Below are 14,794 nucleotides of genomic sequence, written 5' to 3'. Positions count from 1 at the left end.
TGGTGCTGCTGAAATTCTGGCAAGATTTTTACTCATTACTGAATTGCACAGCTATAACTCATCTAGTACTGTAATTGGTGAAGTACTAAAAATGTGAAAATTACCAGGCACATTTGATATTCTTAAAGTTGCATTATTTTCTGGGACAATATAGTGTAGTTTCAATTAAAGACAGGGAGGTTAAATCTCTACTTTAAGCCAAAATGGTGGAGAGATGTTTAATAAGTTTATGGTGCTGCACTGGAAAATGCACAGCCCAGAGATGTTGCAAAGGTTCTCTCTGGACAAGTCTCAGAAATCTGTGCAGAAATCTTTTCCTGGAACTTAATATTCTTTTCAGTTGTTCTCTTTTATGTGACTGCCTCTTCGGGTAGATTTTAACTACTCACAAGCTTCAGTTTATCAGGACCCTGAACACTTTGAATCTGTGTTTTCTTAAGGAGAGAAGGTGGTGTATCCAGTTGCTTTTCTTAAAACATTTTCTTTCAGGTGCATCGCAATTACTTTGAACCCCAGCTTTTGTTTGCCCTTTCAGCCTGCCTGCTTTCCACTGGCTCTGTCACTTGGCACATGTTCTGTCAAGAGTGTGCTGTTGAATGGTAAGGCCTTCATAAAGTGATGATGCCTGTTGTACTCAGACACATAGGAAGGAAAAAACCCTCTTTAAAGATTTTTTTTGTATTACTACCTGTGGAGTTTATTGGAGCTTTGTCCATATCTGGTACTGACTGTTGATAGCACCACTAAAATGGTGTGACTGGACCAGTAGTTTGAACCATAGAATCATATAATAGTTTGGGTTGTAAGGGACTGTAAAGATCATCTAGTTCCAACCCCCCTGACATGGGCAGGGACATCCCACTACATGGGCCCAAGGCCCCATCCACCCTGACTTTGAACACTTCCAGGGATGGGGCATCCACAACTTCTTTGGGCAACCTGTGCCAATGCCTCACCACTCTCACGGTGAAGAAATTCTTCCTGATGTCTAGTCTAAATCTGCCTCTCTCTAGTTTATGCCTAAATACTCTAAATGAGGTCTCACAAGAGAGGAATAGAGGGGCAGAATCCCCTCCCTCGACCTGCTGAGCTTCTTTTGATGCAGCCTGGGATACGGTTGGCTTTCTGGGCTGTGAGCACACATTGCCGGCTCATGTTGAGCTTCTCATCGAACAGCACCCCCGAGTTCTTCTCTGCGGAGCCGCTCTCAATCACGTCATCCCCCATCGTGTACTGAAAATGGGGATTGCCCCGACGCAGGTGTAGGACCTTGCACTTGGATTTGTTGAACCTCATGAGGTTCTCACAGGTCCACTTCTCCAGCCTGTCCAGGTCCCTCAGTATGACATCCCGTCCTTCCAGTGTGACAACTACACCACTCAGCTTGGTGTCACTTGTAAACTTGCTGAAGGTGCACTCGATCTCTCTGTCTGTATCATTGATAAAGATATTAAACAGCAATGGTCCAAATAAGGACCCCTGAGGGACACCATTTGTCAAGGATCTCCACCTGGACTTTGAACCAGTCTGACAACTTCCGTGTTCATAGGAAAAAAATTCAGCAAAGGGACAAGAGTGTTTGGTAGGTCATTATTAAAGTGCTCTTGATGATTGCAAGTTAGGACTTAAAGCTCATCTAACACAGAACACGGGTAGATAACCCTCACTTCAGATAGGCATTGTGTTGGCTTTATGATAGCTATTAATCATTCATGAACACTGAATAGGTGTTATTTTGTGTGTACCTTCAATACCAAAGCACTACTAGTATGAAAACATTCAAAATACATATTTAGATAAGGCTAAACGAACAACCCAAACTTAGAGTACACATGCCAGCTTATTTGAATTATACCTTCCAAAGAGAAAATCTTTGTTTTGAATCTTCAGGGTTATAAAGAAACATCACCTGAATTTTTATAGAATTTATTTGTGTTAACATTCATTGTGAACTTCAATGTTTTGTGTACAAGACTATTCAATGCTTCTACCTAGTAATTGCATAGAAATTATGATGCCGTGACACACCCAAAACTTGCCCTCATATTCATGAACTGTGTGATTTGGCAGCATATGTTTTTCTTGAAACATTATTTTCTGGTCACAAATATAATCTTTTTCCTTATGAGTTATTATGCAGACGCTCTGCAGTTTGTGTTATAATTGCATTATTTGACATTTTGGTGAGTTCTAAGCAGTGCTGGTGGTTTTCAGGCTCCTCATCCCATTTTAAAAAGTATGGGTTATTGCACTGTGGTGTTTACTGGTTTGCCTTTGATTTTTCCACTGACACTTCTCATCTGGTGGCATCTATAAATGACACTTGTAAAAAATTTTTGCTTGTGTTAACAGTCATTCTAAGAGGTGACAGTAAGAAGTTTAGAAGCCCAACTGAGGGCAGTATTTACATATGCAGTATTTGCTGTGTTTTAAGTATTGATTGGACCCAGTCCCTGCCTGGTATAAGCCTGTGCAAGTTTATTAGCTTCATTTATCTATTCTAGATTAGAGCAACTGTAAATGTGTCCCTTAATAATTTAGATGATGTCTGCATCTTCAAAACTTAAAATTATATAGATGTTCCCATCAAAACTGAGAATTTTTTGTCTAAGTAATGATATATTAGTATTAACTGTAATGCATTAACTATATTTTTCTTATTCTTAGCGTGGGCAACATTTTACCTCTCTTGAGCAGCTTCAAAGTTGGATGTGTGGCTTAGGGCTTCGCCTAGAGCTAACAGAGATTCATATGCATTTTCAGACAACAGTTTATCTCCTCCTCAAACAGATAGCTAAGATTTGAAAGATTAAAAAAACCTTAAAATACTTATTTGTCCTCCTTGTTGAAGGAACCTAGAAAACTAAATTTTTTAGAAATTAGTTTTCTTAGAATTTTCTAGAATATAGACCTTTTTTGAAAACTTTAAAAATTAGTTCATGTTGGACAAGATGAATCCCACCCCTCTTTGCCATCTGTCTTTAACTCTGTTGTCCCTGGTGCTGATTTCCCATCTGATCTCCCTGGCAAGAAATAATTGCTTTCAACAAAATGGTTGCTGATAATACAGATTTGTAATATTAATTGTGTGTGGGTCCATATTCTGCTTTCATGCACATTGGTGTAAGTTTGTGGTAACTGCTGTCATTCACAGTTAGTGTAGTATATGTAGCTAAGAACAGAATGTGGATTTTTCTCTAAAGCTTGGGTTAAGCCCACCGGGACTGTTGCACCACAGTAGGTACTGTGTTTCCCTGGCAGGTTTGAAAAGAGACGTTAAGTCTCTGACCTTTTGTAGTTACAAAGAAAAGCTTCTGACTGTGATCCAGTGCATCATGGCCTACCTTGAATTTACACATGTGGGTTTAAGCAAACAGCCTTCCTTATTGCCTTGGGCCATTAGCTCTAAAGCCTAATAATAATATACATGCCAGTACAGCTGAATAGTTCAGCAAGATAATGCAGCAAGATGTGGGTAATGTTAAATTCTAGGTAGCAGAGAGTCCAGGCAGAAATCCTTCCACTGATTCCCTGTCTTTTACTGTTTGCACTGCTGCACCCTATAAGCTTTCAAAATACATGCTTGGCAAAATAGGCGCAATTTGCCTTTGAATGTTTCCTTAACAGGATTCAGATATCTTTGATAGCATTTACTTGTTGCAGAAGGTCTTTTCTTTTTTCTTTTTGTTGGTGTGGGGTTTTTTTGTTGTCTTTTTTTTTTTTTTTTTGAGATGCCCATCATTGTGTGTTGAAAAGCAGGGCGTTGGCTGTAAATGCTGAGGTTTTGCTTTTCGTATGCAGCTGTTCTGTACTGAACCATTGAGAGCAGAATTGCTTTGGAAAGCTTGGGCCCCTCCCTCTGAGATCACTATATTATTCTTTCCATTGTCCTGCTTTCTTTTCAGAACATATTTAGGGAGACAAGCTTTGCACATTTCTTATTCAAAGAACTTTGAAGTCGCATTCAACACAAATAATGTATTTAAAAACATAAATATTTATTCACAGACTAATTCAGTTCATTACAGAATTGGTAGCCTTTAATGATTGGCAGTCCTTAAAGGAATCTTAAGCGGGGGCGGGCTGAGCCTGTAAATCAAGGAACAACTGACTTATTGAATTTCATACCTGAGTGATTAATAATAAATTTTAATTTGAAAGCACCAATGCCTGAAGGTCTCTTGGTGTTGTAACAGAAAAAAAGAACAAAAAAAAAAGAAAGAACGAAAGAAAGAAGCTGCAATAAAAGAAAGCAACTCGCATGTCTGAAGGAAAACAAAAGAATATTTGGAACCTGCCTAAATGGAGTTCTTCACCTAACTGTAAAATGAACTGCAAGAATGAAAAGGATCTTAGATATTCATTGAAATACTGCCATGCTTCCCCATGTATAGTTTACTTAGACCGTTCTACTGGCAAGCTTTAAGTGCAGAAGAATCTGTCCCTTCACCTTCTTTACTCATTTCTGATAAGCTTTCCTTCAATGCAGGCATTACCTTTTGGGCTTTTCATAGCAAGCTGATTCTGATTTACATGACAGGTAGGGCACTAACTTGAAGTATCTCAGGGAAAATGGAGAAGCCTGTTTCTCTGAAATCTAAAGAATATGCATAATGTTAATAGCTGTGTGAAATATTCTCTATTTCCATCTGGTGGGAAAATTAAAAATTTTATGGCGTTTTTGACATATGAACTTGGTAATCAAATTGATGCTTTTCAAATGTTACTGGAATATTTCAGACAAATGCAAATATCAGCCTTAGTGTATGTTGTCCATCTCCCCTGTGACTAGTACAGTGCTTCTTTGGAGTTCAGAGAAAATACCTGCATAAGACTGGGGAAAGCTCATGCATGACCTTTCCCAAAGACATATATACTGTATTGTAGAAAAACAAGGAACTGCTTTACATACCTTATTACAAAAGTTGATGTAAAACCCACAATACTTTTTCTTTAGGGCAGAATGTCATTGTCATCGTCCCAGGGGCCAATCTGCTTTTAAATTCTGAAGACCTGAGGAGGGCTTCTGATGTCATCTGTAAAGCCAAAGTGGTTGTCTGCCAGCTAGAAATAAACCCAGCTGTTTCTCTTGAAGCTCTGAAAATGGCACATGCCAGCGGAGGTAATTTAACATAAGCCACTCTGTCTCCCTCATTTGTGTTGCATGAAAAGCATTCTTTATCTTGTTTTCTAAATAAAGATCCTGTAGTCTATTCTGGTTTCTCTTGTACTAGTTTTACTTAGAAATGAAACAATAGCCAACAAATTTGTGCTACGCTAATGAAAACTACATTCAGTTTTAAGATTTTGCTGTATTTACCTTGAATGGCAAATCAACCCATACCCTTGTAATCTACCCATATACGTCTGGTGCTGCCTTTTCTCCTATTTTCATGCTGTGACTAAATACAGTATAATGCTGTTAGGTCCGGAACTATGGGCCTAACTCTGATATTATTCCAGAGCAGAATAAGCATAATGAATGCAATTCAGTAAAGTTTCACACACAGTAAAGTAAATGAAATTACCTCAAAAACAGACTCATGCTCTTGTTCTCCCAGCATAGCAGCAGGTATGGCTGTGGTTTTCTGTATAGAAGTTCACATCCTTAAAAGTAAAAAGAAAATGCTTTTTCTACTTAAGCAAAACTCTTAGAGTGTGACGTGGCATGCTGCCATGGAATGGACAGTCACGGGCAGTAAAATTATTAGCAAATTGTTACTGTGCTGTGCTTTCCAAAGTAGGCCATTGTTCTTCCAGTGTGGCATATATGTAGGTAAAAGCTGACATGTTGCTTGAACAGGATGGGTTTTCACTACTGACATGATGCTTTTGTTGTTTAAGTGCCTGTAATGTTTTCAGTTACTCAAGCACAATTACCACTGTATTTGAACATTAAGTAAATAATGATGTAAGCAAGGCAACTATAAGAGATTAAAAATATGTTCTTGTCTATCCAGAAGATAAGACTGAGAGGGAACAGCTCATAATATGGTCAGTCACGCAGCAGGTCAGGGACAGAAATGGGATGAGAACTAATTCCTTGTAGTTGAGCCCAGGCTTGCCCCAGTAGATTGTAGCACGCTGGGATTGTTGAGTCTTCAGTCCTCCTTCTGCAGCAAGATCTGCTATGCACCTGTCAACATACACTAGTGAAGGTGTCAGATATAGCAGAGTTGTATACATTGTGTCCATCTATCTTCTGCTGATTTAAGCAGCTATGTTAGGTGACGGGCTGAGAGAGTGCTTCTGGAACTGTGGTGGTAATAGTCATAAACTCTTATAGAGAACTGTGTATGGGGAAAAAATATTTTGACTTCTGTTTGAAATGTCCATGCAAACCTAAATAAAAATTGAAAACTTTAGAAAACTGAGCAGGACCTGGAATGCTTAAAATATAGAGAGGGAAGGGAAGGGGAAAAGAGCTTACTATATTTTTTTTATTATTATGTTTTATGAAAATTGATAAAATCATTCTTAACCAAGTAGTTAATGGAATATAGTTAAGTTATGAGTCAATATCTTGTCTACTTGTAAATCTCTGCATAGTTTTGGTAAAGTTGCTTCATACTTTTGTCACCCTCATATGGCAAGGTGCCAGCTTGTGACAGAAGAAAAGATTTTTCTAAAAACAATTAAAAAAAATCCAAACCTGATACACGGAACAGACATGCAAGCACTTAGCAGCTGTAGACAGCGCAATATCTCGAGATAAGATAGCAGTTAACTGTGGGCCAGCTATACTTCTGCACTGTCAGGCTGCTATCATTGTGCTGCTCCCGTATCAGGAAAGCTTTGGTTGCTTCTGCTTTAAAGCAATAGGCTACACATGTTCAAGTGTCATATGCAGTCAAATCTAAGTAAACAGCTGAGTTTGTAGCACTGTAAAAATCTATCCTTAGCCAACTGTAAATTGTTAATGCAATCTCCCTTCTTTTAGCCTGCAATACCCTCATGTATAATGCAGTACTGCATGTCAGAATGTATACTAGACTATTTTTGTTTAAAACAGATGCATACCCAGATGCCTCAAACCTCTGTTTCAAGGGGGTTTTGCTTGTTTTTCTTCATGCTTTCTGAAAGAAATAAATGGTAAGATGGAGAAAGAGTTTGGATATACAGCAAAAACCCTTTGCTTTTGTTCAGTGAACATCACCTGGATCTCTAAGCTAGAAAGGAACATTTATGTTCTGACACCCTTTCATCATGGCACGGATTATTGAAGATCCTGTGACAATCTTGGGAAGAAGGAAGAAAGGAAAAAAAGAGAGAGGGAGGGAAGCAGGAAAGGGAAGAGAAAGGACAGAGGGTTGTGAATAATTGTATGAAGTGAGTGTAAATTGTAATGGAAATCTGACTGGAAAATTCTAGGTGTTTAATGGCTACATGTTGTGAAGCTGATGTTGCTTCCAATAGGGGGATCTCTTCATTGATGGACAAAATGTGATCATATATCGAAGTCTATAAAGCAGTTTTCAAGCTTCTATAATAACAGATTCTATAAAAGATGGCTAATGATGTCTAGCCTATTAATAGCCGCTGGGCTGAGTCCAAGGGGATGAGGTTTAACAAGGCCAAGTGCCGGGTCCTGCACTTAGGGCACAACAACCCTGTGCAGTGCTACAGACTAGGAGAAGTCGGTCTAGAAAGCTGCCTGGAGGAGAGGGACCTGGGGGTGTTGGTTGACAGCTGACTGAACATGAGCCAGCAGTGTGCCCAGGTGGCCAAGAAGGCCAATGGCATCTTGGCTTGTATCAGAAATGGCATGACCAGCAGGTCCAGGGAGGTTATTCTCCTGTACTCAGCACTGTTGAGACCGCTCCTTGAATCCTGTGTTCAGTTCTGGGCCCCTCTCCTCAAGAAGGATGTTGAGGCTCTAGAGTGAGTCCAGAGAAGAGCAACAAAGCTGGTGAAGGGGCTGGAGAACAGGCCTTATGAGGAGCAGCTGAGGGAGCTGGGGTTGCTTAGCCTTGAGAAGAGGAGGCTGAGGGGAGACCTCATTGCTCTCTATAACTATCTGAAAGGACGTTGTAGAGAGGAGGGAGCTGGCCTCTTCTGCCAAGTGATGGGGGACAGGACAAGAGGGAATGGCCTCAAACTCCGCCAGGGGAGATTTAGGCTGGACATTAGGAAAAAATTTTTCACAGAAAGGGTCCTTGGGCACTGGAACAGGCTGCCCAGGGAGATGGTTGAGTCACCATCCCTGGAGGTGTTTAAAAGATGGGTGGACAAGGTGCTGAGGGGCATGGCTTAGTGTTTGGTAGGAATGGTTAGACTCGATGATCTGGTGGGTGTCTTCCAACCTGGTTATTCTGTGATTCTAATATTGCAGTGAAGAATGAAGATGTATCATAACCAGGGCTGCAAGCAGCCTCAGTTATCAAAGTTGCATGTCATTCACAGGTAAAGGGTCTATTTCTTGCATGTTTCAGCTTTCTAATCTTGAGTTCCATTTTTTCGTAATAGCTGTATGTCTGTGGATAAATTCTTTGTAAAATTCCTGCCAAAGCATAATGGCTGCAGAAACCAAGCAACAGGAAATTGCCTCCCACCCTGCTCCATTTTAGAGTATGAATACTGGATACTTTAAAATTTACGTAAGACTTGATAGCCAGGGAATTTTTTTTAACAGATAAGCCTTTACAGCAGTATGGAAATCTGCCTGATTTTCACTCTATTGTCTGCCTTTGGAAGATAACTCCATTTCATACAGACTTGAGAAGTTGTTAGATCTTCGCAGCTAGCTTCCCCTGAGAGTCTGTCCACATAGAGTGTTGCTGATTGGGGCAGCGTAACTTTCAGTCTAATTCCTGAAACTGGTTTTAGGCCCAGGAAGTGCAGAGCAGGAGCTTGCTTGATTTGAATACTGAAAAGACAAGGCTGGAAGGGAATTCTGGGGAGAGAGAGTAGATTTCAGAGCAAGGGGGTATAGGAGGGATTTGCTTGGTTTGGGGGGTGGCAGAGGAAGAAGGAAGGGAGAAACTGAAAGGGGAACAAAATCAGAACAGAGAACAGGATTTGCTGAATAGAGATTGGAATATGGGGTTTGTCAGGGAGTAGGCTGTGGGTGCTGAAAGTGGGAAAAAGAAAGCATAGGACAAGTGGTGTAAAGTGATACAATGTGATAGAAATGGAGTGAAATAGGTTACTATTACATGCAAGGAGTCATAAAGAATGGAAACCAGTTGAGGAGAATGAATCTTGGCAAAGAGAGAGAAATAGTTTGGGCAGAAAATAATTTGGTGTTCCTCACGGGGACAAGCCATAGTCGTCTTCACATCCTGAAAGAGAAACTTTGAGCTCCTCTATCTCCCTGTTGTTCAGTAAACATTAAATATGGGAGCAAACTAATACTAATGTATCATGCTCTGTTCATGATGAGTCTATATTACTTAAAACACAAGCTGAAACACTTCCAGTGCTGCTCCTGACCCACATATATGTCAATGTGATACCCCATGACAGAGTTTATTTTCCAGTAAGTTTTATTTGTTTGTTTTACCTAGAAAGTACACCATAAATATTTGTGTTTAAAAAATCTTTATTAATATTGCAATTCAGAAAATAGGAAATGCAAGAGTTAAGGTTGCCTGTGAAACCTTAATTTGTCTCCTTTCTGCATATATATTACGCTGCAGTCTTTAATTATGTGATCACATGCTGTTTTTCAGTGGTATGTGATCATATAATTAAGGAGTTTATTATAATACATTCTGTATTGTATTAATATAAGGGAGCCAAATTAAGATTTCATTGGAAATCCAAATCCTGGCATTTTCTGACTTATGAGTAAATGTCTTTGTTGCTTTTATACTCTTTAATGATACAGATAGAGGGGCATGATCAAGTTGTACAGTCAAAGTCTAAAACTTTCATGGTGTTACTCAAACAGATCAGCTCCTAAATTTCTTGGTACTCAGATTTTGTAAGTCTCTGTGCATATTACTCTTTTAGGGCATTAAATGGGATTCAGAAGTGTTCAGGCTGTCTGTATATTATGTGCTATAGCTTAGGACCTAAGTATGTTTTTAGGACTGAAAATTTAGGCATCCAAGTTGAAAGATTTGATCACTTATTATAAGGAAAATTTCTAAAGTAAGATAGCGTGCTTTATATAAAAATGATGGCCTTGTGGTTAAGACACAGAAGTATTAATCATAAAATTGGCAAAGTGAGAAACCATGTCTGTAGACTTCCTGCATCAGCAGTGAGTAAGTCACTTATACTGTCCTCATGACAAACCTTTTCTGCTGTTACATGGGGCCTTAGGCTACAGTTTAAAGTTAGGTTAACTAAGATATTCTACCACTTGTTAAGTTTAGGTCTAGCTCTGCCAGATAGCATATTAAAAATATACTGTGCCTTGTTAATGCTACATTTTGTAATGTAGCAATTTGAACAAGTTAGGTAACACATTCAGAAGCATGTTTAATTCCTTGTCTGGACATGCCCTTCATTACTCCATACTCCTGTTTTTTCATGTACAGAATGCAGATAACAACAGTGAAGAAATTCCATAACTAAATCAGTTCTTGTAAAACTTATTAAAATTCTGGAAGAAGCATCATCGGTTAAACAAATTGCATTACTGTCTAAGGCCTCCCCCTTTATAAAATTTAATATTAATAATTTCTTGGTTTTTTTCCTGTTACTCTTCTGTCATGCTTCCATCAAGACAGGTGCCTGCATATGAATTAGAAGGGAACTTCGATATAATAAACAAAACGTTTAGCAGTTCTATAAAATGAGGACACAGAAACTGAGAGCCATTTTGTGTTGATAATAAACATTGGGGGCTGCGAATTAACCACAATGCTGTTTCAGGTGATGGTTTATGAATCCAGAACACTAGTGATTTAGACTTTTCTTTTTTTTTTCCCCCAGTAAAGACTTTATTTAATCCAGCTCCAGCCCTTGCTGACCTAGATCCACAATTTTATACCCATGCTGATATCTTCTGCTGCAATGAAACTGAGGTAATGATCATTTGTCATATTAAAGTCCTAAGCAGTAAAACTGCAAAAGCATTCTGTTCTCAGAAATGCATTGTATGAAGCAGGAAAACTGAAGCATGCTCTTCTTACATAGTACTTTTGGAGGTGTCAAGTTTGATACCTGAAGTAACGAGCAGTGTATTCTAGAATACCATTAGATTACACTCAAAACTAAATTAAATATTTGCAGCGAGAAAGCTGTGTCCAATCTTCCTTAGGAGTAGATGAGTAAAACAAGTCCATCTAAGGACACTTCTAAAATGTTATCACTGACTGGTAAATATTAAAATAGATCTTTGTCCTTGTTTTGTGATCCCTTGATATGATTAGCAGGAATGTGCTAGCCATAGTGTTTTGGCAATTTTAAACTCGATTGCTAGGAGGTGATGCACAGATGCTGCACTTGATGGTAAGTGGTACCTTCATATGCCTCTTCCTGTCAGATCTGTTTTCAGTGAATCTGTTTCTCTGGCCCTTCAACTGTATGTTTCACCCCTTTTTTTTCCTTCTTTCCCTCACTTTTCTAATTCAAGTATGTTAGTTATTTCTCCCAAAGGAAATTATTTTTGTCACAAGAGACAAATTAAGCTTATCTCATAAGGCCTTCATTTAAATTTCCTATCTGTTAGCATTATGCATGCTGTGTTCCTTCCCCTCACCCTCTCTTTATATAAACAGGAATGTGGGAGGAGCAGCCTAGTGGATAGAAGCCATGCCTTGATCACAGTTGAAGCTACCTCCCAACAAACATGATTTTTGCAATAAACATAATACTTTTGGGTGGAGAGGAGGGGGAAGAGCTGAGAGGAAAGCATAGCCCTGCTTGTTTATAAGATTATTCTGTCTGATGACAATGACTTTTGGAGTAAGTTCTTCAAGACTCAATTACCCTCTTCTGAAATTTCTGTTAAAACTCATAACAAACCGTATCAGAAGCTTTCAGTTCATGAATCGTCTGGCATTTAAGAGTTGGTCTAACTAACCCAAATAGACATCTGAATTTTTTTTCTGGAATATTTCAGTATGTGTCTGCCAAGTTCAGATACTCTAGAACATTCAGGAATTAGCAAAATAGCAAAGTGGGAGATGCTACAGCTTCTCCTGTCTTTGGAAGGCAATGTTTCCAGTGTAACTGGCAGTGATATCCTTTGTGGCTCGAACACTGTCCAACAGCTATCTGAACTCAATTATATGTGATGAAGAGACTGCTAAGGCAAAGTATTCATTCTTGTTCAGGACTCCCCATATGGTGTTTTCTTCATACTTTCAGAAGTCACTTATCCTGGACTATGGCCCTGGATTGGCTGACCAGTGCAACGGTGTCCATTTTAGGCTGAGAGCACCCATATTCTCCCACCAGTTTAGTAAATGTCATTTGTTGTTTGCTTTTTTCATAATGTCGCAACTTACTTTTTTTCCCTGGTGAAAACTTATTCCCCATATGTTAGAAACAAAACTTTGCTTTTCATTACTTGTCTATTCCTGACTTTTTCTCATCGCTCTTTGCAACACACATATTCAAGTTTTGCCCTTGTTATACTTCATTGCCAGAGGACAGTCTTGAAAGAGACATTCTTTGAGAAGTTCAGCTTACTGCAACAAGGGTGTATTATTATTACCACCACATGGAGAAGAGAATATTAGTTCTGTTTGGAGAACAAGAAATACAGGTGTATAATTATAATAGTTCCCTGCTCAATCACCTGTCTTTCCTGCAGAGCTAGGGGTACAGTTTGCATTCTTTTCTGCTATTTTCTTTTAAAAAATAATTAGCATTGGAAGATAGCTGGGATCAGTGTATTGTATGTACAGTCAGGCACAGAAATATGTTCTCTGCTGTTGCGGAGGCTTATCTTTTCTGAATTTATGGAAATGGTAGACCTATGGTAGTTCCTGCCAGCCGTATCATGGGAGCACACATCCAAGTGTGGGATTCCTACAGCATATTCTGAGAACAAGAATGACACATAAATACCTTTGCTTTTAACAGTAACCATTTCATCCTTCACAATGAAATCAATCACATTAGCTTGACTATTATAATCAATTATGTTTGTTTTCATTCTCTGTGTGTCTGATTTATTATTGTGGTGATTTTTAGGAATAAACTATTGCTACTGTTCCTTTCTTTTTGCTGAGAAAAGAGGAAAAATGAAATATTTGTTTTTCTTATGTCACAAGTTTTAAAGTTGTTTTTTTAGTAATTGTTATATATTCATATGCCATCTGTTTTCTGTTTTCCTTCATGACTTTCTTTAATTTCAGATCCCTGTAATGCATGCACTTAAGAAGTTTGATATGCAGATAAATGTTTACATACCCAAAGAAAGGTTACCAGTCAAATCTTTGTATGGCATTTAATAGCAATAAGTTAATTCTGCAAATCTTAAAGATCAGTCTAATATTTTAAATTTCATCCATTCAACTAAGTATGTCTGCATTTCTTTCATCTTCTTAAATCAGGAAATACCTAAATGCTTTGATGATCCAAAATATATATTAGGAAAAGATCAGTTTATAACTAATTTTTTTAATTATTTCCCTCAGTATCTACTAGTAGTTACAGTCAGAAAAGAGCAATTGGATAAGATAGACCTTTGTTCTGAGCCACTATGGCCATTCTTATTTTATGTATTTTCTCTTATTTTTATTCTGTATGGACAAATTTTTTGAATGTGCTGCTTATAACTGCCTTCCTGAGATGTTCTGTTCCAGCTCCATTGCTTCTCCTACTTGGTATTTCTAAGTCTAATATAACTTCCTTCTAGCCAAATCCTATTTATGTTCCAGCCTTATGCTTTTGGGGGGACCTTTTATTTTTTATTTGGGATTGTTAGGTGGTATGAGGAGAAAAAAAAGTAGTGTATTTCTGCTTTGTCTTTACTAAGTCTTTAAAATAGTTAATAAAGCATCTTGAGTTTAAAGATGAACTCTTTAGAGCTATCCAGTTCAGCTGCTTCTAAAACATTCTTTTTAACACAGATGCATATGCTTAGACAAGTTTAAATTTACACTGATTTTTTTTTTATTGCTTGGTTTAGCTTTCTTAGAAATTTAAATTTACAAGTATTTATCACACAATTTTACCAAAATGTCCTTATCTTTCTTGTTCACCAAGGAATAACTTTAAAGGATAAAATCCTGTAGTTTGGGGATATTATGTAGAGTGTTTGTGTTGTTAAAGATGAGAAAAAGGGGCTAGTCCTTGTGATCAGTTGAAATATTAGTGAGTCAGAAGTTTCTGTTATTTAATGCCAATGAAGGTCAGCAATGTTGATCTCTGATGCCTTTGTCACAGAATAAAATTCTTAAAATGTCAGCTATGGTTCCAGGCAGCCATTGCATGTTGGGTCCCAAACATGTGAGTATCAAATACAACATCACACTTTATACTCCATCATTTATTAGATGCTTTAGGATTTAATGAAATAGCATGCAGTATCTGGTGTAGCAGCACAGCTTGTTCTTATGGATTTATGAGCTAGAGAGAAGCAAACAAAATTATACTATCAGTGAACTATCTACCATTGGTTTGTCTAGAAGGTTCTTCACAAGCTGTTCTTTTCACTCTTGCTTGTTGCAATAATATTTTTTTTTGTGTCTGATATAGTTTTCTTTTTATGTGGTTTATGAACAAAAAAACTCAGAACAAATCTTGTAAGGTTATCAGTTCTTTCTTTGCTTAGCCCGTAGTTCAGTTTTATCTTTTCCCAGAAAGATCAAACTTGTTGAGACTGGTTTGTTAATTCCCAGATGCAGCACAGCCTAATCCCTGAGGTTTGTGCAGGAATGTGCTAGTT

At 38.1% G+C, this 14,794-nt stretch overlaps 1 protein-coding gene across 5 annotated transcripts in view; it reads left to right on the top strand.

Moving 5' to 3' along the window:
- The window catches only part of RBKS (ribokinase), a 72,342-nt gene that overhangs the window by 30,506 nt on the left and 27,042 nt on the right, over positions 1 to 14,794 (top strand). For 3 of the 5 annotated variants that reach the window (XM_069852606.1, XM_069852607.1, XM_069852605.1), the window contains 2 exons: positions 4,958 to 5,122; positions 10,885 to 10,976. In XM_069852606.1, coding sequence (XP_069708707.1) covers positions 4,958 to 5,122; positions 10,885 to 10,976 — 257 coding nt within the window. The remainder of the gene's footprint in view (positions 1 to 4,957; positions 5,123 to 10,884; positions 10,977 to 14,794) is intronic. The other 2 variants (XM_069852609.1, XM_069852608.1) reach the window with 1 other exon arrangement.

The sequence above is a fragment of the Phaenicophaeus curvirostris genome, chromosome 2 (genome assembly GCF_032191515.1).
Source record: "Phaenicophaeus curvirostris isolate KB17595 chromosome 2, BPBGC_Pcur_1.0, whole genome shotgun sequence".
In the NCBI taxonomy this organism is placed as follows: Eukaryota; Metazoa; Chordata; class Aves; order Cuculiformes; family Cuculidae; genus Phaenicophaeus; species Phaenicophaeus curvirostris.
Note: the sequence above shows the minus strand (reverse complement) of the source record. Positions and strands in the feature narration are given on the sequence as shown.